This window comes from Xenopus tropicalis, chromosome 3 (genome assembly GCF_000004195.4).
Source record: "Xenopus tropicalis strain Nigerian chromosome 3, UCB_Xtro_10.0, whole genome shotgun sequence".
Taxonomy (NCBI): Eukaryota; Metazoa; Chordata; class Amphibia; order Anura; family Pipidae; genus Xenopus; species Xenopus tropicalis.
In genome coordinates, this window is record NC_030679.2 from 82,868,197 (window position 1) to 82,892,382 (window position 24,186).

At 35.2% G+C, this 24,186-nt stretch overlaps 1 protein-coding gene across 29 annotated transcripts in view; it reads right to left on the reverse strand.

The window, feature by feature from the left end:
* Window positions 1-24,186, reverse strand: part of celf2 (CUGBP, Elav-like family member 2) — a 278,315-nt gene that overhangs the window by 238,272 nt on the left and 15,857 nt on the right. For 3 of the 29 annotated variants that reach the window (XM_012958451.3, XM_012958449.3, XM_012958438.3), the window contains exon 1: window positions 13,472-13,738. The exons of 22 other annotated variants lie outside the window; for them this stretch is intronic. In XM_012958451.3, coding sequence (XP_012813905.1) covers window positions 13,472-13,545 — 74 coding nt within the window. In that variant the 5' untranslated portion in view covers window positions 13,546-13,738. 29 annotated transcript variants of the gene reach the window in all.

Below are 24,186 nucleotides of genomic sequence, written 5' to 3' on the forward strand. Positions count from 1 at the left end.
TATAATAATACTGGGATGGAACCTGTTTTAGAAAATGCTTTTGTATTGGGGGTTTTCTTATAGTAAAGCTTATTTCAAATATAGTTAAAGTTATTTTGTTATAAGGGGCACACATTATCGGTTATTTGTTTGTATTTTTATACTTCTGTCTCTCTTTAAAAACCTTTGCTAGATTGCATATTGCTAGATAATATCTAAACAAGGCTTGTTATATTTTATTATGAATCCTGGTAGTTACCATTTCTGAGAAAGTATTTCGATGAGGTTTTGGAATGAGTATATGCATCAAATGCAAGAAATTGTGTTGTATTATGTGTTTTTTTCAGCAAACTATTTGTACTGGCTTGAAAATGTAATTATAGATAATGCGTGCATGACTAGCAAGAAAACAATGCGCACAAGGGGCATTCAAAATTCATTCCAATCGAACCTACTTAGACAGCAAAGGTTGTGTTCTGGTTAAAGTGAAGGCAATTGGAAAAGATAATGTTTACAATGCCACACTTGAGTTTTCAAAAACTTCACCAGATTAAAATACTGTATTTTTTAATGTAATCTGTATGTTCAATGTTTAAACCCTTTTATAACAATGGTATAGTTACTAGTAACTACAGGTATGGGACCCGTTATCCAGAATGCTCGGGACCTGGTGTTTTCCGGATAAGGGATCTATCCATAATTTGGATCTCCATAACTTAAATCTGCTAAAAATCATTTAAATATTGAATAAACCCAATAGGATTGTTTGCCTCCAATAAGAATTAATTATATCTTAGTTGGGACGTAGTACAAGGTACTGTTATTATTACAGAGAAAAAGGGAGCCAATTTTTAAAAATACAATTATTTGCTTATAATGGAGTCTATGGGAGATGGCCTTTCTGTAATTCGGAACTTTCTGGATAACGGGTTTCTGGATAAGGGATCCGATACTTGTACTTACTTTACTTTAGTAACTTGAGATGCCATACACTGCTAGATCTGCTTATTTGGTGAGGTCACTAAACTAGTAAATATGGGTCTCATTTATACACCCACCCCTGGGGTCAATGATACAATGAGGTCTATGGGTGCCATTGGACAAGTGCTACATTAATGCACCAATGCACCCCTTGTCCTACTGGATTTCTAAACCTGCCCAAATTATATCTGGATGATTTTTGAGCATATATCAGTCAGATAGGCCAAACAGTAGGCTCCACGCTTAGAGTTTTATTGGCCTATGTATAGCCATCCTATGAGGACATTTTTAGTTATCTATCTTTGACTTAATAATTATAATTTTGACTTAATATAATAATTCCTAGATTTGATAACACAAAACATGGTTGGTGGATGAACTCCATTGGTACATGTAAAGGCTCACCAGTCGGCCATTATATGTTGTTCTGTTCTCATTGTGGTGCGTGTGGGATTATAGACATACACAAACTGCCCAAATCTTGCACTCAGTTACCATTACTGGTTCTGTAGGGCAGGTACTAAATGCTGAAACCTGCATCACCATAAATCTGAAATGTTATCGACAAACCCCTAATATTATTATCTCACTGATAACCAAGGATTTTTTTATTCTAAATGAAAAGAGCACTTCACATTGACAATTCTATGTATAATTACTGTTTATGTATTTATGCCAAGTTGTATATGCAAAATAAAATGGATTAATTTGGGATGCTTGGGACTTTCTGGATAAAGAATCTTTCTGTAATTTGGACCTCCATACCTTAAGTCTGATAAAAATCATTTAAACATTAAATAAACCCAACATTATTTTGCCTATAATAAGGATTAATTATATCTTAATTGGGATCAACTACAAGGTACAGGTATGGGACCTGTTATCCAGAATGCTCGGGACCTGAGGTTTTCTGGATAAGGAATCTTTCTGTAATTTGGATCTCCATAACTTAAGTCTGATAAAAATCATTTAGATATTGAATAAAGCCAATAGGCTTGTTTTGCCTCCAATAAGGATTAATTATTTCTTAGTTGGAATCAAGTACAAGGTACTGTTTTATTATTACAGAGAGAAAGGAAATCATTTTTAAAAATGTGAATTATTTGCTTATAATGGAGTCTATGGGAGATGGCCTTTCCATAGTTCAGAACTTTCTGGATAATGGGTTTCTGGATAAGGGATCCCATACCTGTACAGTTTTATTATTACAGAGAAAAAGGAAATGTGTTTTCAAATTTTAAATGATTTTATTAAAATGACCTCTATGGCAGATGGCCTTTCTGTAATCTGGAACTTTCTGGATAACGTGTTTCCAGATAATGGATCCCATACCTGTATATAAGATTGCAGTTGTTTTCAGTCTTTTTATTTTATTTAGATACACTGTAAAAATCTATTTAATACAATGTAAGGTAAATGTGTAGAGAATTATTAGAAATGCTTGTATTTGCCCTATTGCAATGTTTCCATAGCAACAGAAGTAACAACTCCCTGTCAGCTATTTGATATGCAGGGGAGGTAATGAAAGAGTTCACAGGAAATCATGTAACAAAATAACAGAAACAGGCAAGGGTTTGTTAGGTTAAGTGAAAATGCATTGAGGGGCTTGTGTAAGGCTCTAGGATCCACTTTATTGGGGACAGCTGCCTTTTTTTCACATGCTTCATCTTGAGAATGAAACCAAATGCGAGGAGTTAATCGTTACCTACAGTTACAGTCTAAACCTGTAGTTTGTGGTTGCATTAAGAGCAGCCGCTAATTGAAGTTTGGATTTAGACCCACTATTCCATGCCATAGCCTAGAATACTTGGTAACCATGCTTGACGTTATTTACATTCTGCACAATACTTAACAACCGTTGTAACATTTTGGTCTTCACTGGGACCTTTCTCAAGGTAATGATCCAAGTAAATCTGAAGGCTTAAATACCCTCAGGCTACAAATCAAAGTAAATGACCTAAAAACGGTCAGATTTAAAGGGACCAGTGACAATGCTCAGCATTTGACTTTCATTGCTGTTTACAATAATAATAATGTAATGATTACAATAGCAATAATAATAAAAATAATACAATCATCAGATAATATTATCTCTTTGGATAAAAATGTCTGCAAGCTTTCAATATTTGAATTTAAAAGTAACAATTACTACTCTATTTGAGTATCAATGTGTCTTCGTGATATTTTTTGGAATAGTAATCAGAGCTCTTTTGTTTATAAACCTGCATGAAAAATTAGAAACAAATTTGTTTCAGTGTAGTCTTACAGTGCCTTAGGAAATCCTTTTCATTTTAATTTCAAAAGGACATATCTTCATATTGGGAAGCATTCACAGCCATATTTTGAAAAAAATAAGAGAATTCACTTAACTACATGCAATATTTAACTTTTCCTTTCCCAGTCATTCCTCTAAGTATGAAATAAACATAGAATCACAGAATCTTCACTCCAGTAACTGCCTGTTCTGAATATGAATTGCTATCAAAATATCTTGAGAGTGGAAAGCTTACAGGAGTGGACTCCCTAGGGCATTGTAAAAAAAACAGTTGTCATATATCAGCATTCAAAAGGGGTTTTAAAAAAGGTACAGATTTAACCCCATAATGTATTTTTTACTAGGTCAGGGCACATTTCACAAGTGTATTTGCCTTAGATGCTCCTCTACATTTACAACTATTCACCTCTGTTTCCTGCATACAAATCGTACTTCTAAAAATGACCCTCTTCATGTTGCTACCTTCCATGCTGAATGTTTTTAAAATCAATTACAATTTCATGCATTGCGTTTTAAATTTTAAGTGCCTACCTTTGCAACCTGTTGATCACAAAAAAGAGCTCATTTAAGTTGCATGGCATTCAGTTTGTTGCAATGTTCATTAATTATCAGGGGCTTAACCATACTGTGGGGTGTTACATTCCATAAGAAAAGAATAGTGTTTGATTGCTCAAAGCATTTAAACAATTCTGATCAAGTGACACACTGAACTGCTTTAATAAATATGTCAATACTTTCCTCTGTTTATAAAGTGCTAGTAACTTGCGATCAAAACGAATATCGAACTGATGATAAATCCCACTGGATTATACAGTTTGATAGTTTATAAAACTGCCCCTGCGTGTCATATAAAATGTTCACATCACTATTTATGACCATGAAGACATGGATGCTTGCAATATGATCCCCCAGCATTGTTTCTATACACGATACTCGTGCAGTCTTACATGCTTACATGATTAAATCATAGCTCAAGGGAATGTCACGTGAAAACTGACTCTCTAATAGAAGAGAAGCTCCTTTTTTCAGCTTGGTACAAACTTGTATTAAAGCATGCAGGGCATAATACAGCTAATGATCCATCTGCTGAAGCTTTTAACTGCCAGCGATGACCATTTACAGTGTCTAATTAAAAGTGAAGAAAAAATATTTCACTTAGTTATGTTATGCTTTGCACTTCAGTGGGCCCCAAAAATCTATAAACATATAGACACCAATAAATGGGTAATTCACCTTTAGTACTTTATCGAATGGTCTTCATATTTAATCGTTTTTGTTATTATTTGCCTTCCTCTTCTCTCTCTTTTCAGCTTTTAAATTGGGTCACTGACCCTGGCAGTCAAAATACTACTGCTCTGTTAGGCTACAATCTTATTATCACTGATTCAAATCAGTGTCTGTTTTTTAGGGTAAATTTGACCCTAGCAACCAGGTAGCTGCTAAAATTCCAGACTGGAGAGCTAATGAACAAAAAGGGAAATAATTCAAAAAGAGCAGAAAATAATCAATCAAGACCAGTTGTAAGTAGTCTTATCTTTGTCTACATCATACTAAACATTAATTTGAAGGCAAAGTACTTCTTAAAGGAAAAAGAAAGTCAAAGTCACTTGGGGGTGCCAAAATGTCAGGCACCCCCAAGTGACTTTGACCACCTACCTTTTACCCCGGGCTGGTGCCCCTGTGAGGAGGGAACAGCACCAGCCCGGGGTAGCTGCCGGCGCTTCCTTCTTCCTGATTCGCTGCATGCGCATGCGCAGTAGAGTGAAAAGCCGAACTTAAACATTAAAGTCGGCTTTTCACTCTACTGCGCATGCGCCCACCGCTGGCATTTCAGCAACGGAAGCAGGAAGAAGGAAGCGATCCGCTCCAGGTACCCCGGGCTGGTGCTGTTTTCTCCTAACAGGGGCACCACCCCGGGGTACGAGGTAAGCGGTTAAAGTCACTTGGGGGTGCCTAACATTTTGGCACCCCCAAGTGATTTTGCCTTTCGTTTTCCTTTAATATCTACCTAAACCCACCATTGCCTAGACAACTACACTTATTTAGTATATAATTATGGGACTTGTCAGAATAACACAAAACTCAGTAGACATATACAAGGAGACAAAAATAAAAATAGCTTTTGTAAATGTATTATCTCCAGTGGATGTACTGTATGCAGTTAGTAGTCAGTGCAGTAACATGCTTATCTGGCACAAAAAAGTAAGCACAGAGTTATGCTAATACATGGGTCATCAGCACTTTCCACAGGCTGCCAATGAATATGCTAATCTATTTCATTATTGCAAACCAGAAGCCTGAATTGTCACGTCTCCCATTATAAGTATACCTCTAAAACAGTACATTGTCAGAGAATTACAAAGCACATTGGAAAGCTTTTTAATATGATAAAGTGCTATTTAAATAAGCAAAATCAAGCTATAAATAAAATAACAGTGTGACAACTACTGTGCTATGCCTATGTGGACAGTAAGGGAATTAGGTCCCCTGCCAATGCATACATATCTTTTAGCCTTCTTACAGCAACCTAGTAATGTACATAGAGTATTTTAGCAAATGCTAGAAACATATTTCAGAAAACCCAAAGCCAGAAATGCATCTCATCATTGTAATTCCAAAGCCTATGGCAAAATATCTAAAAATTGAAACTCAAGTGATAGCCTTTGCCAGAACTCACAAGGGACAGAAAATCCATGTGGTACTCTGAATCGAGTAGTTTCGCTAAGAGCAAGGTAATCTATATAATGTAACACAACTTCCATATATTTACTGACAAAGAAAGCTCAAGGTGGAATGGCTATTTTAAAATCTGATATGTTCCTATTTCAGCATTTTAATGTTTATTGCTCTCATACCTCTAGTAATAAAAGTCACATTATAACCCTCAGCATAGGTTAACACCGTTAGAGTATATGTAGGTTAAATGGTGTAAAACTAATATGCCAATCTAAAGTGGCTTAAAGTCTATTTTAGTGGATGTATACAAAAAAACCACACTGTGTGGTCACATACACATTTCTACACTTGCTATACATTTGTGTATCACTGCCTCTGCTGGAAATAGATTAAAAGAATTTTGGGAATTTTCGGTTGGCGTTTAGGCCAATTAGTACTGCCCAGAGTTATCCTGACACTTTAGCAAATGCTTCATCTTTGTACTAGTAACATCATTGATATGAATATACCTTATAATCAGGGATGATTTTGAGCCGCGAAGTGGGGTTCCCTTTACTGCCCTCTGACAGAGAGCATTGCTAGGGTAGAGAGTACAGTTACACTCTTTGCATAGAAGACAATGTGTTCTAGTTTAAAAAAAGTTATGGGCTCTTAAAGTTACCATGAGAGCCTTTTTGCAGCCCCTGATAACCTGTCACACACTGTAGCCTGAGGTATTGTTCTTACCTTGCTTCATGGCTTGTAATGTTGGAAATTGATCAAATGAATTCACTTTCGTTAACAGAAATACATATTCTTGCCATATAGTGTACCCTGCATATTCCATAATCATGTTTCTTTTTCTAAGTCTTCTATGTCTACTAAACTTAACTGGGACAGCTCACTTGGTCTGTAATACAGTAAGCCAAGGCAAAAGTCTGGAACCATATCCACTCACATAAGTTATTACATAACATTGGTTACTAAAATATAGTATGGAAAAAGTAAACATTTCACTCAGAAATGTGGATTCTGTACATTTAAAAGATAGAATGCTTGATTCCTGGTGCATTTAATATAAGCACAGTGAATGATATTAAATCATTAAAATAAATAAATAAAAACAAAATATCTAATATAATAACACTATTTCTTGAGGTCGAGTAACTCATATGAATTAAATGTACTGTACGTATACTTTTGAAATGACAGACCAGCTAATGCTTCCAATTGATCGGATTACTATGACTTATTAGAATTGGAGAAAAGTTCCATATGGTCCTATCAGCTATCAGTAAGCTGTAATATATATATAAACTATTGAAAAACAAGAAAAGAATACTAGACATACTACTACCAGTGCAAGTTGTGAAACTGATGTTACAGTCATCTGAAGAGCTATTATGCATAGTAATATAACATTCATACACATTTTTCTTTGTATTTTCCACTTTCAACCCTGTTGAAACATTAACTTTGTGCTGTAAAACTGCCCTGAGTTTTGTCAGAAATTAGTGGTATAAAAATGGCCTACCTCACATGGATGGACATGCAGAATTATGAGACACAGAAAGTGAATATTATTCCCTGTGTTTTATAACAATGCTATGTTATGCATTACATGATTTAATTATCAGTAAACTTATATTCATCATATAAATTGCTAGTCTTGGGCCTTTAAAAAATGTATAAGTATGAAAGCTTTTTTTGTTATTGCATATATAAATATTCAAATGTCATGACCACTGAAATATAAAGTTGGACAGAAAACATGATGCATTACGTAAATAAATGGCATTTACACAATATGGGATGTTATTGCGTGGCAGTGTATAGATCCTGACAATAATACATTCACTCACAGAGAAAATTAACAATCATTGCACTTAAAGTAATTTTTAAGCTATGTTTCTAATATAAACATATATATAAATATCTAATATAAAGATTGTATTGCTTATTTACTTAACTAAAGGAAACATGGATCTTTCACTTTCATTATGAAGAATAAATAACTGACATACAATATGACCTCATCCTAAAATGCACTATACAGAAATGATGACATAGACTAAGATGAGATACTGAGCAACCAATAAGGTCAGAATGCTGGTAGTCTCAGTTATAATTACACATCCATGTGAATCAAGATTTTATTGACGTGCATGCAACGACAGTTCTCTTTGTAAGTATTCTATACCCAAGATTACATCTTAATACAAATACCAACACACCTCTATGGCAAATTCAAATCATGTTCTATCAAGACTAATAAAACTATTACATTTTAATTCCTTAGAATGCATAAATATCATGAACAGCTGGGCATTTAAAACATCAGATGTTTCTGCAATTTAGTCTTATAAAGTAAATTTGAGCTGAGATGATTACATTTATTCTTGGACCTGTTCCTCATACACAGGTATGTATATATAGGGTCACCGGGGGAAAATTATGGCTTTGCAGATAGAAGCAGCTGCATAAAATCCAAGTGAACCTATTAAGTGCAGCACTGAAGAGTAACATTCTTTGTGTACAAAGAAATCTTCTGCGCACCCGTCAGGCTCTCAAATTATAAGTATATTAATGCTTTAGCTGTCACAAAGGCTTTGTAAGCCACTTCCAGCAAAAGGCCTAAATACAGTCTCTTCTCTTTTTTGTAGTAATGTATTGCAAAGTATGAAAGGCAACACCTGCAAAAATGTGATTCAACCCCTTCTTTTTTTAAAATGCCTACCTTGCTGCTTTGGGAATATAACAAAATTGAGTGCCTATGCCTAGAACCTTGGACATGGTCTCAGCTGCAAACATTATTTATTGTAATAAACTCTAAATACACCGATTAAGAACACATTTGATGTTGCATATTACTTTTTTGAAAAATTCTTGTTAATACAAGCCTTAATTGATGCGATAGTGTTTTTTTTATCAATGTTATTGACAGCTCTTTGTCTTTTATCAATGTTATTGACAGCTCTTTGTTTTAACACTAGGGTGAGAAGATTTCTCTCACACAGAAGACAGATCGCACTTAGTGGATAACTGGCACCTATACCATTATTCACAAAAATGTGTTGCAGAATCTTTTAGCTTCATTGAAAAGGAGTGAATAGAAATACTCATCAAGGGAAATAGCATTTTAACACCTAAGATAAAAGAAAAGCCACTGAAGTATTGAAAAGCTCTGGTGGCCAAGGGTTTTGCTACAAGCGCCAGTTATTTATGATATACTGAACAATAACTTGTCCCCTAGCAGAAGTAACGGTGCTTTTGTCTAATTTATCTATATTTATGTACAGCAAAATCCAAACTTTAATGAAGATGCACTCCTACTAAGAACTGAAAGGCGCTCAGAAATTCCCCATGTAGGTTTGTAAGCCCTAAGGAAAGCGACATACCCATCCATTATTTCTTTGCTTTATGTTTAATTTTACTACGATTTATATATCACTATACAAATATGTAAGTATACGCATGCATAAGTACTTAATCATTTATGCAAATTATTTTAACCTGGAGAACATTTTAACCATATTGTTGCTTTTTGGACGTTTATATTTTAATCGCCTTTTTAGGAAGCATGCATTAAAATCAGAATCTCCCATGTCACTGCATTTAAATAGAGTTAGCGATAATATCCAATTAATTGCAGTACCTGTCTTTGCAACGTGTCCCAATTCACATTGATCAAAAACATGCTCTAATGAATCCTTTTGACTTCATGCTTATCATTATGGCCATAACAACTGATAACTGATTTTATTTGAAAACTAGAAGTAAAAACATGTAGGCCCATTAGACCAGGTAGTTGGCTATAATATCTGCAGTCGGTATGGAAGATTAGCAACAATATTAAGGAAGGCTGTTAGGGAGATAATGATCATCTCTGTAATCTAAGCTAATGAAGTACTACAGTGATCCTGTCATCAGTTTTGCAAGCATGTTCCTAAGCAGTATAAAATATCTCATATGGCAAACATGGCCAACAGCATAGATCACTTATGGGAAACTCTTGTCCCTCCAAGCAAGATTGTTGGGGGTTGCTAGGAGTTGTAGTTTAGGACAGATTTATAGTTGCTGGATTTTACATACCTGCCTTAGAATATAAATTTATGGCACACCAAGCATTCTACTTACATAAAAATACATTTTAACTTGATGACAGTTACTGTCAACATGATCCCACATTGTAAGGCAACTGCTGAAGTCTAAAACCTTGTGCTCGTCACCAAACTCTCACATAAACATATGAATATATATTCCACTGAGTATAAAAAGACAAATCAATAAAAAAACAATTATGGAGGAAAACAGAGAAAAGCAAGATTTAGAGCTACCATAGGCGGCAAAAGGAAAATCTACTGATACATATTTACTCCAGTGTTCCGGGCAAACTGCACTGGTTTCAAATTTAGACAGCAGAGTTATGTGTCTAGATGACAAATGAAGCATTCCCCTGAAGCTATATATCTTCAAAGCTATTCAGATCATCAGCAAAGTGTAATGTTCGCATTAGTCTTAGGACAACTTCTTTAGGGAGGTTTGTTTTAGGTGACCATTGCAGTTTAAAGTCAATTGGCACTAAATGTTGAACATTAGCTTTACTGACAGGAGAGCTTAGTAGCAAAACCTTGTTTTCTAAATGAGGTCGGCTTGAAAAATAATCTTATTAAAGAAAACTCTAATGTAATCAAAAACAACTGACCAATATTTTATGCAATAAAAATCAGCTTCACAATGATTTGCCTCTGGTTATGCAGTGTTGAAACAAAATGAGCATACAGCATGCTGCTTTTCTTTGCTGTTTGAAATATTATATTTATTATCTTACTTTTAATGATTTAGAGTCCCTCTGGTCACCTCATATGTAAAATCTTTATCCTCTAACCTTTATCAGGCACAAACACTGGATAAATGACTGGGACTAGATTTTTGGAACTGTAACTAGAGTGCTGAAGACTTATATCCTAATAAAATATGTTTACTTTTTGTGATTTTTTTTTTTTTTTTGCAGCATATACTTTAAATGTTAGCAAATGCAATCATTTACATTACTCGCCTTGTTTTAGAAACATGGATACAAGAAATATCGCTTAATATGAGTAATATGATACATAGTCTTTGCATATATTTGCTAAATGTTCCCTCACATACCCAAGGTGGAAATAAATGAAAGAATGTTAACATCAGCATAAAGTGCATAAAAGTCTTTATTATTTCCTAAGTCTCATTGTTGTGTAGACTATTATAGAATAACGTGGCGTAAAACATGTCATGAAATCTGGCTAAGTTATATGAACTACATATCCAAGCCATAAACTGAATGTTAAACAGAACCAGCACTGATGATAATGTTCTTTCTTTCTAATATTTTATTTATAAGGAAGATTCTAGACAATATTCAACTGAATTCCTTGCTGTCAAAAATAATAAGACGACCAGTTCAAAGGAACAGTGATGCACAAGCCATCTTATGTATAGTAATCATTTATTTAAGACAGAAGATGATAAACAATGTGTAAACAACGTGTGGTTGGCCGGAAATAGAGATGCAAGCCAAAGCCTATGAAGAATTATTATTGGCGTACTGGTATGTATAGACATTATGTTACAGGTGGCACAATCTGTATGGCTGATATAATATTTATATTTTTAAAATATAACTTGGAAGCGTGTCTAGGTATGCAACTGTGTAGGTGAGGTTTAAGTTCTCATTTTGATTAGTGGGCTATTTGTCAACATGGCATTTATTATCTATACCATTACTGTTGGGATAGTGTCATCCTGAAATCCAAGATATTAGGCAACAGTTATGATCTGTGGAATTTAACTTTTTTCCCAATAATAATAAACAGGAATAATGTCTAATGAAAAAAAAATGTTTTTTCCTGGGGCAGCATTAGACATTTATAGTGAAGTATATTAGAAATGTTACTTATACATTTGCTTAACCAATCATTGGTTTTCTATTTAGCTTGCTATGTACAGGGCTTCATCATTATTAATTATCCTGCTCAGACTAGATGATAACATGCAGTGAAATGTTACAGTAAAAGCAAATGTTTCTGGTGAGCTGATATTTAGATGGCCTGAGGTTCACCCCCTTGGAGTCACACGTGCAGTTGTTTATGGGTTTAACTGCTTCATTTCTGGGTTTAAAAAAGGGGGTTTCTGCCTTTAACTTTTCCTTTACTCCTAAATGGACATATACCCTGGAAGAAACATTCTTCGCTGTCACATAGGGAACCACATTATTAAAAAACTCTTTATTTTAAGAGTGGCTTGGCTCTGATTGTGAACAAACAGTTTAGCATCCTTTGGAACAAACAGTTTAGCATCCTCTACATTACTGGCAACAAGGATTGTATGAATCGAGTTGGCTAACACATGAAAGCTTTCTTCTTTCCACCCCCATAGCTCAGCAGCTTAAACAATAGACTAGTATTGAATCACTCCACTCAAAGGCTCCTTTTCCAATGTGCTTAGCAAAGCAGCAAGCACCATTGGGGAAAGTTTGCTTCCAGTAAAATTGATCATAAAACTCTGAATGGCTCTTCTTAGGCTTTGCACAGAGACATAAAAATGAGTCATAGCCAGCAGTTATTAGAACATACTTGCTTATATTTATAGATACATGTTAACTCCACAAATTGTATCCTTGTGGGATTTCTTTTCTCCTTAAAACCTAGTATTACATTATACGTGAGCAAGTATCCCAGTCATTTAAGAGAATGTAACATATTTATTGGGGGAAGTATAAAATACTTTTTACTTTTACTTTTTTTGCACATGACCTTGTATAATAACACAGGCGACAATTAGCCTAAAACATAACAGAAATACACAGTATTTCTCCTAAACATTAATTAAAGTTTTCTTATAAAGTAGAAGGCAGATAAATTTCAGCTTAAATCCCTGCTTACTTTATATTATCTCAAAGCATACCATATTACACTCTTGCTGCAAAACAGTATGAGATTATTAAAAATCAGTCGCTTTATGTAGATATCAAATGGCCGCTACAAATGATGCATGGGGTTTAATAGTGTGCATTCAATGCTGATTACTGAAGAATAAAAAATGGTACTACGATCTTTTGATTTAAATGCACCAAAACAGCACCATGGCTAAACCATTCAGGTGTGGCACATACTTAAATATATCTTGTAATCCAGATCACTGATGAAAGCACATTCATTAATGTCATGTTGTAAAACAAAAGTAAAAAAAAATAAATATATATATATACATATATATATATATATATATATATACTGTATATATAAATATATGTGTGTGTTTCATTTCTAGACTGCAGTAGCTGAGAGTTTATTTTGCAACACATGATTAAGATATGCAAAGAGGCTTTAGATGCATGACTTGTACCGGCTCTAAACTCTAGATATCACAAATAGAAATGACTCCTAAAAACTCCTTATAGCCAGAGGAAGTACAGAATGGAGAGGTAGAGATGTCCTGCTTTTGTTTTGTTGCCTTTTTTTAAAAAAAAACGTGAGCAGTGAAGCCTGCATACAGCATAGCACTGTTCTAGATATGTTAGAAAGCTGCCTCTGTACTTACATTCTGTCAGAAACTAGCAAACGGCTATCGACCATCATATCAGGAAGAAAATCCAGCTTGAATGAAGAAGTCATGTTCTTGCTTCTGCACGCCGTTCTGCTCTGGCAAATAAGAATGTTTCTCTGCTTGTCTGATTCAACAACAGTGCTGGCCAAGAGACAGGCAGGGACAGGTGCGGGAGGCCTCCCCAAGGCAGCAGCCAGAGCCGGCAGTTGTCACATTCTCTCCCCCTCTTGTTTTCCTCCAATCCCTTCTGAAATCTACTGCTGAGGCAACTGTCTATAGAGTACCAGGTGCTGAAAGGGGAGGCGGAGCTCTTTTCATACTGCAGCTCCATTTAACCCCTGCACCTCATGCATTCTCTTATAATCAGTACATTTCTCCCTGTTGCTTGATTAACATAAATGTAAAGAGAAGAATGTATATATGGATGGAAAGAAATAGTTATTACTGAATAGATAAATAGATAGATATAGATAGAATATAGTGCCCTGCATTTTTAAATGTTGTGTTAAAATGTGGCAATGATTTTACAGTACGCACAGTTCAGTTTCAGTTAACCATTTCCTATTGCTTGGAATGCTATGTTTTATTATACAGCCCTGAAGGGAGAGGATTATTTAGCAGATAATAAGGTGTTACTTCATTCATATTTTCATATTAAAGGCATATGAGCGCACTTTCAAGGAAAAGTGGGAATAACACTCTATAAGCCATTTCCCATTCTGATGTTTTCCCACATATTTCATTTTCATGTCACCTTGAGCTTTTTAAACAGATGCTTTCATACAAAACATATTTCAATTTTCAATGCACAGCTCTATCCAGGAAAGAAAGTGTATAATATACAAGTAGCCTTGCCATTTATAGAAAGCAAGTCTTTGTCATGTCTAGCTGTACTGATATTTATTAGGCAATCAAGAATTAACTTTCTCAATTATATTATACCAAGACTAAACATGTTTTACTAAGATCAGTCACTACATGGTCCATGCAAAAACTATATACAGGTATGGGATCTGTTTTTCTGGAACACTTGGCATGCTTTGAGGCACCATGTGCTACATCTAATAAAAAAGTAAATAAATAAATAAAAATACAAACTTTCCAACACAATTGTCTATATGGATTTCTGTAAGCTTAACTATCATCAAGTACAACAAACTGTCTCATTATCACAGAGAAAAAGGAAATTGTGCAAAAATGAAGAACTGTTTGCTTAACACCAAAGGAATTGACATTCTAGTATTTTTAAATGTTCTAGGTTATGAAGAATGCTTGGAACCTGGAGTTTCCGGATAAGAGATTCAGAGCTTTTTGCACAACAGATTTCTATATCCTATACAGCCAGATAATGGACCGCATATCTAATAAAGCTGATAACACGTGTATGTATATATTATCTGGAAACCCGTTATCCAGAAAGCTATAAGGTATGGGAAGGCCATCTCCAGCAGCCTTAATTTTAATCAAATAATTCATATTTTTTTAAATTATTTCCTTTTTATCTGTAATAATAAAACAGCACCTAGTACGCAACTCCAACTAAGATATAATTAACCCTTACTGAAGGCAAAACAGTCCTAGTGGGGTTTAATTAATGTTCAAATTATTTTTTAGTAGACTTAAGGTATGGAGATCCAAATTACAGAAAGACCCTTTAACTGGAAAACATCAGGTCCTGAGCATTCTAGATAACAGGTCTCTTACCTGCATATATACAAACATTTCTAGTCATCACCAGGCTAGTTAGATTTACCCCTCCCAACAAAAACACCAATAAGATAGGTAGGCTGATGCCACATAAGGTAAATTTTGGCTGCATAATTGGCAATTAAGTAAAAAAGTGCGTGTGTGAAGTAATATTAGAATACATGTGCCAAACATCAAAGCACTAATGGAATGAAACTGGCACAAACATGCAAATGCATTATAACGTTCAGATTTTTATTTTTTTTTGCCAGATTAGACTCAGAAGCCACGTATGCCATTTTATGATTTAATTGTGTATTTTGTTGCTATAGTAACTCATGGAGCATGTGACCTGAATTTTCCTGAATGTTTCCTGAAACACTTGTGTGTGTTTGTGCTAGTGACATTATATTACCACACTGACTTGGTGCTTAAGTGTTGCTGTCATTGTGGGCTCTTCTTCCCAGGTTGGCAAATTTTGACACTATCTAGATGCCGCCAATTCTGGTGTGAAAATTGATGCCATGCGGTGTGATTCTAGCAAGGCATTCATGTAACTCTTTGTATCATTAGCAGATACATTGTGCTTGTTGCCCAGGATTGCTTATTCTTAAAAAAAAGTTGCTGAACTAAATGGAGGTTGGTATTAAAGTACCATTTTTTATTTCTTTGTTAGGTACAAATAAGTACTTTTATATCAAAGTCATATAAGTTGTATAGAAGAGAAAATTATGTTACGTGGCTAAAGACCAACAGCTGCATAAATAAGTTACTGTTTAAAGTAACTATATATTTATATAAACCTAACACAGTTCAAAGATTCTCCAGAGCAGTAACCCACAGCAACCAAAAATTTCATTATGCTCATTACTGCACAAGACTGATCAAAGCTAATTGCTGAATAGTTGCTATGGGTTACAATGATAGGTCAAATTTACATCATATTACAGGTATGGGATCCGATATCTAGAGAGCTCCGAATTATGGCAAGTCCCTCTACCATAGACTGCATTTTAATCAAATAATTCACATTTTAAAAAATATGATTTCCTTTTCCTCTGCAATAATAAAACAGTACCTTGTACTTAATGATAACTTAGCTGCATTAAAAGTCATACTGACACGAAAAAACTACTTTTCAAAATATGATTGTACATTAAAAGTTACTTATAGCTCATGTTGATCATTTGTTGCTTATTATTACTTGATGTTCCTAAACCGGACTGTTTTGCCAACCTGACTGTCCCTTCTCAGTCTGTCAGCTATAGCTTCTAATGCTAACAGACTCCTTCTGCACAAATATGGCAGCCTCCTCATAGAGGAACATAGGGAATCAGATAGGTACTGTAAAAGCATCAGGAAGTACTCTTAGGGCAACATTATAAAGTTTATGCAAAGACAATGCTATAATATATTTAAAAAAACAGTTTAATTTCAGGTGTCAGTATCTCTTTAAGGTATGAAGATCCAAAATACAGAAAGACACCTTATCCAGAAAAACCCAAGTCCTTTACCTATACCTGTAACCTTATTAAACTTATGGATAGTGTTGTAAAAAGGAGGAAAATATGGAACTGCTGTGAACCCTTCAGGATTTCCCAATGTGATATTTGAGAAATCTGCTACAAAATGACTTGCTCAAAGTTACACAGTGTTGATACAGAAGAAGAACGCAGGCTTCTGCTGGTCAGGCAAAAAATTCTAAATAAAACTGACAGAGAGTTAATAAAATTTAATGCTACATTTACTCTACAGCTGACATATTGCCACTTCTAAGACATACAGTTGTTTCTATTTCTCCTTCTTAGACTAGTAGTCTATATGCTTTGATGTTCTTGCAATACTCTAGAGAAGATGCTAATCCCACACACTTGAAAGAATCTGGAAATGTCTCAGTACCAGTGTCTACATATTCATGTAAATATGCTCAGTAATAAGAGTCAGGCACTTTCCTATAGATAGAGACCTCCATATACCAAATGGCTGCAAGGGCTGGTTTGTACACAGTGACTACATAACAAAATAATAGTATTGCAAACTGGACCATAATTTTACCACTTGCTGTAGTTCTGATTAACTTTAAAAATCTATTGACATTGATCACAAACCAGCTTTTGATTCTTGTTCATAAATTAGCCTGTTGCCTTATTCCTTAAAGGGGCAGTCCTGAACAGCTCTCTATAAAAAAGTATCATATAAAACAGCCCATATAGAAAACAAAGGTTAATTTAAACAAAACTCTTTCAATCGTACTGCATGTTCCATTGGATTTTCCCAAATAGAAGAATAGGCATTTTAAGTATTTAAGTCCAGCTTCTGGCTCATAAGAGGAACTGTGCTCACACACAAACCAAGGGCACACATATATGCTAGGTTACATCAACCAATGAATATAGGACCAAAAGTTCAAATTAGCTACTTGGGTGGCCAAATTGGGCAAAGAACAATGTATTTGGTAACCTAGCCAAACAAGTAAATGTTTATGTATATGGCAACACATTTACATAGAATAATTTCTCATTATGACAAAACATTTAAGTAGTAAATCATTACCAGCCTTGAACTAGGGAAGGGAAGTGGGGCATGCTCAATTTAAACACCTAGTGGCGTCTTAACTGATCCTTTCTGAATCTTAAAGGGCATAGTGTCATACGTACTATATGCAAGAGTGACACCTTCTGTGAAACCTACGTAGAGGGAAAACAACTGAAGAATGGTACATTCCAGCATGCTGGGCAGAACAGATATAGAGAAATGTAGCCTCTGTAACTACTGCAATTACTGTACATTGGTTTGTGGAGAATTGGAAAAGCAGAGGTAAAAGGATACTAATGAAAGAAACACATAGCAGTGAAAACTGTGTTAGTATTTTCTGTTAATTTTTTTTTTACCATAGTAAAATAGTTTCATCAAGAATTAGTGCTGTTATAAATTTAGGAGAATAGTGTCAATATGGATTTAGCAGTCTGGTATTCAAGGTCTCATTCACTGCTTAAAAATTAACATTGCATAGAAGCACAGACCACAGGTGTGAGGAGAGTGTCAGTCATTCAGGGAAAGACACAGATCACAATACAGCTCAATACTGTGGATTCAGTTGCTGATTCCATTAACGGATAGCTCCCTGGAGTGCATCAAAGATGTAAATGTCAGAGTTCAGTTTAAGAAACAAATCTACTGGTCAGACATCAAGTCCAGACATTGCACTGGGATGCATAACCAGCAACTAGGCTTAAATATTATTAGTGTTTGTATTTGGCAAACCATCAGAAATTACATAGCATGTGTTTTAACCAACACAAGAAAGATAAATGGCATATTATGCTAGTGCTGATTGGAACAAAAGAGCATGCTAAACATCAGTCTTTTGAAGAGAATCCAACAATACCAACCTGTTCTAATATACAAGCAACAAAAACACCTCTCTATTTCTGCTGCCCTGTCCTCTAAAGAAGTGATCACCAACCAGTGGTTAGTGAGCAACATGTTGCTCCCCAGTCCCTTAGTTGTTGCTCCTAGTGGCCTTAAAGCAGGTGCTTATTTTTGTATTTCTCACTTGGAGGCACGTTTTGGTTGCATAAATACCAGGTGTACTGTCAAGCAGAACCTCATGTAGGCTGTCAAGTCCACACAGGGGCTACCACATAGCCAATTGCAGCCCTTATTTGGCATCCCCAGGAATGGTTGTGTTGCACCCCAACTTTTTTTTATACATTTGAGTGTGGCTCACAGGTGAAAAAAGGTTGGGGATCCCTGCCCTAATGTATCTCATAAACCCAGTTAAGTAAGATATTATTCTATGCTTTTCTTTCCTGCACATTAGTGTGAAATGTTAGGGAAACCTTTAGTATAGAACAAAAGATATAGTATGTGTTTAAGACACCTAGGGGGTACATTTTTCATGCTGTGTAAAAAGTGGAGTGAAGCATTACTGATGTTGCCCAGGGCAACCAATCAGCAATTAGATTTCAACAGTTAGAAAATCAAAGCAAAGCATCTGATTGGCTGCTATGAGCAAAATCACCGGGGATGTTTTACTTTACACTTTTTACACTGTATAATAAATATACCCCTAGTGAACCTTTGGTAAATAAGGGACATAGGAAATGAAATTGATGTTTCTGCATAAGCAAACACATGGCTTGCAATATATTTGCGTCACAGAGAAGCTTCACAGAGAAATCGTTTTTTTGGCTGGTGGTATCAGTGACACCATTTTAAAGCTGAAAAGAAAAAAAAAAAAAACAAATTATAATAAAGACCAACTGCAAAGCTGCTTAAATTGCCCATTCTATGACATACAAAATGTTAATTTAAAGGTGAACCACTCCTTTTGCACTGAGCCCCAGATGGTTGTGAATTGCCTATAGCTGCTGAATTCTACAGTGGAACTGTATTTGCTCAAACTCTTCATAAATGTGTCACTTGTTTAGGAACTACCAGAAAAAAAGAAGTAACTGATTCTTACAATCTGGGGCTAGCTGCTCAAATGATGAGAATAGTGGAAGATTCAGTTATAAGCTTCAGGCATGGAAAGGTTCCAGTTTATTTTTCTGTTATTATTTTACATCTCACTAAGCATCACATTACAAAATGTGCATTGATTTCCACATCTCTGAATCAAAGTATAGCTTAGTAACAGTGTTAAATTCCACTGAATTAAATACACAAAGATTGATATGGTGCGTATATACAGTATACACACAAGCATATGCAAAATATAAAGAGACACAACACACTACAATAAAAAACAGGTTTAAAAGTAAGGGGCAAATGCTTCATTCAGTACTTTAGTGTTATTCGTCACTCTCCTCAGCTGCATACTTACAGCTAGTACATACAGATACAAAATGATCCAGTTAGGAAGGGTATGAACATCTGCGTTCAGTTTATAAGTTGTGTTGAACATACTTTCTGCCTTTTGTTTTAATTAAGAAATATCTCTAAATGTTGCTATTACGTGCTCTCTGTATTTTGCTCATGTTCAGCACAGGTGTAAATTGCCTCTAATGCAAAGTCATAAAACTGAAAAATGAAGCCATAAACCTACTCATGCAAAAATAATAAATCCATGTACAGCCACTAGGGGTGAGCACATTTTTTCGGCTGATATAGATCCGCTGCAAAATTTGTACTTTAACTAATGGCAAAAATGTTTGCAAATTTTCTCCATGCATTTTCTTTTGTCAGAAAAAAGTGAGACAATGTGCAAATTGATTTCAATACATTTGGTGCAAGAAAAAAAGCACTTAATGGCTTCAATGCATTTTGTGTGAGAAAAAAGACCCATTGACTCGAATGCATTTAGCATGAAAACAATGCATTTTGGCTCATTACTAAAAGTACCACACATTAAACAAAAAGATACTGTATAAGGCCTTTATAAAAAGCTGAACACAGCATGCCTCATATTGCATTCTGTGTGCAAATAGCTGGAGGCCTCTATAGTCCATTTCAGACCCCTGGGCTCAAGCGCTACCTAGAGGAGCACTAAAGTGTGTGCTTTTTTACCCAGGGGCATTGTAAATAAGGCCCATGACCATTGTTTAAACTAATTGTTTATAATGTAAATACAGTATATTCTTTCACTGAAGTGGCTGTACTGGCAGATACATTACCTAGCTTCAAGACTTTTTTCAAGACACTACTGTGTGCATGTAAATACTGCACTGGGTGAATTAAGATAGACTATCACGGTAGCTCAGACAAAGACTTAAGTACCCTAAAAATAAAAATAAAGATTCCAGCAGTGTTTGAGGTGGACAGAAGACATGAAAGGTGGCAGTCTGGAAGCATGCCCATTCAACAGAGGTATTGAGCATATAATGAGCATAACCATATGGTTTAAACAGGGTTCAGTAATGGAGAATTACCAGATATTATTGAATTTAAGATGGCGCTGGGCATTCAGAGATTCACTGCAAGCTGCAGTTAAAGATCTAAGACTGAATTTCTTTGTGGCAGTGCAGTGCTGCATAGGTACAGCAATTGTGATACTTAAAACCAAATGTCTGCATGATTCCTCTCAATGAGTGAACCTGGAAACACTCAGCAGAGCACCCTATACTCAAAGCTATGAAAAAAGGGGCCAACATAAGAGTCTGAGATAAACTAGAAAAGTAAAACGGAAGACCAACTTGATTTTGTCTCTGCAAAGATTAGGAATCCTTAATATTTGTTCCAACTTATTCTAAATGTTACTGTCTCGGCTGAATTTGTAGCTCCAACAACAGATTGTAGATTGTCCAAAAAAAATCAAAAGGCTGCAGGAGTTTTTAGGAGTTTTGTGGTAAGGGGGAATATAATAGAAGGGAAGAAAGGAGTGAAGGTTAAAAAATATGAGAACAGACACACAAAGGTAAAGCTGCAGAAAAGAAAAAGGAGTAGAGAAAAGGAAGTTTGAAGATCCCCAAGAGGGTCACAGGAAGAAGAGGATTTGAGGCAATGGGTTTTGGTACAAGTGTTTTCTATTTTTTTACAGGGATGATGTGCTATTTGTGGATATAATCTACATTACCATAGACAAAGTCTATCGAAACTTATCAAGTATTGAAAAATAAACAATTTTGAGGATGAGAGCACTGAATATGCAAAACATGGACTGATTTTTTTTTTATGGAAATTGGTGGACAAATAGAGTGATATGAAATTGGGAAGCAAGTATTGCTAGGTTATATGAGGTATTTATAAAGAAATGATTCTTGTAAATCTCATAAAATACAATAATAGGATCTTTAACATTGCCCTGAAAAGGTGTTTTCTTTCAATGGCAACAAAATAAGGTCCCCATCCCCCATTTATTTACACATGCAGGAGCATTGTTGTAGCAGTCCCTCTGCTAGGCTGAAGACTGTTCAGGATAGAAAATACTACTCCAGTTTTAAATCTTAATTAGCGTTTATTTTGCTAACCCATTCACTACTTTTTTCTTTCACGCATGGAAGTAGAAATTCCAAAAATAGGTTTTGGTTTAGAAATTAGCTATATACAGTGGGGCTACAGTGAATCTTAAAGGAACAGTTCAGTGTAAAAATGAAACTAGGTAAAATAGATAGACTGCGCAAAATAAAAAAAATTATATAGTTAGTTAGGCAAGAATGTAATCTATGAAGACTGGAGTAAGCTGATGTCTAACATAATAGCCAGAACACTACTGTACTTCCTGCTTTCAGCTCTCTAACCCCTTAGTTAGTCAGTGACTTTAGTTGGGGCCAAATTGGACATAACTGTTCAGTTAGTTTGTGAGCACGCAGGTCAGATTCAAATCAAAACTAACTGAACAGTTATGTCGCATATGGCCACCCCTCAAGTCACTGATTGGTTACTGACTGCTAACAGCTGTAAAGGAGGAAGTAATGTTACGGCCATCATGTTAGATATCTGCTCACTCCAGCCTTTATAGATTACATTTTTGCCTAACTAACTATATTGAAAACTTTTTTTTTATTTTATGCCCATTTTCATTTTTACACTGAACTGCTCCTTTAACCTGTTTTGTTGGATAACTCAAAACATGGCTAAGGGGTATATTTATCATGCTGTGTAAAAAGTGGAGTGAAGCATTACCAGTAATGTTGTCCAGGGCAACCAATCAGCAATTAGATTTCAACAGTTAGAAAACCAAAGCAAAGCATCTGATTGGCTGCAATGAGCAAAATCACCGGTAATGTTTTACTCCACTTTTTATACAGCATGATAAATTTACCCCTAAGTGTGTCCGCCAAATATGAGATCATGTTTGGAACTTGGAAATTGTGGAAGGAATCTTGGCATTCCCAATATAGTAAAACTAACCGTGACCCATGTCACATATTTTTGATGTTTTATTCATCTTAATTTAGCAACAAATGAATGCAAAGAAGAGGTGCATAAAGCCTATATCAGTGCATTCTATTGCCCTTTGTTGCCCTAAGTCGCTGTCAGCACAAATACACAGATGCCTCGTTGTCTTTAAATATCAGTACCACACTAAATCAAGATATGTATAATGGTAAGAGCATAATTTTTTTCTTGTTCATTTTCTGTTTTCTATATAATTACAGTTTATTGCTATTTTTATTACTGCTCCTCACAGTAAAGATAGGCATCAGTTCCTGCCATTACAAACTACACTAAGCAAAATCTTTTTTTCCTATATTATTTAAAATAATGAACACATAAAAAACATATCAGTTTTATGTCTTGTTTATAAGCAAAGCTTATCTTACCCCTAAGGTTCCATTAAATTGAGTATAAAAGGAGTAGGAGGTTAAAACTGTGAAATTTCTGTCACTTAACATTAAATTAATGTTTGCACTTGATTCTTTGGGTGCAAGCCTGTAGCACGTATTTACCAATCCAGGGTTCTCCTGCTTCAGTTCATCAGAACTAAATAGATGGACCCAAGGCACTTAGCACTACTATACAGGAATAATGTGTTTGGATGCAAGTACCTTGAATGAATATCTTCAATATGGGCAATAACTGCATTCATTTTAGAGCAACCTCACTTGCAGCTTCAATTGTATTTAGCACGTAAAACTTATTAAAATTACTAATCAATTTTTTTAATAGCCAGGTATGTAGACTGTCCTGTGGTTGTTCTTCAGGACAGTCTAGAACTCTTCAGCTCTGCACCCTTATTACTCATAACCAGCTGGTGTTGTAGCAGTTTGTTATTTTATCTACTTTACTTAAGGAAAAAAGCAGAAAAAGTGCTAACAAAAACATTATACTCCTGCTGCCTTCTACGTCAATGAGATTGGATCCCCACCCAGCCCACCCCCTATCTAAGGGACTGCAATATTTGAAAGAAATTGACATTGTTGGAGACGTTTTGTTCTATGAAGAATAGTTTGCAGTAAAAATGAACACTGCAGGGCAATGGATTTGCTATTGCAGAGCTAAAAAACAATCACCTTAACCCCAATGTGATTTCACCTGCCTGTTTACTAAATTTCATAATTTTGCACATTTTTCTACAGTTTTGCAATTTTTTTTGGGCAAAGTGAAACAGGCCAGTTTGGCTCATCACTATTATCCAC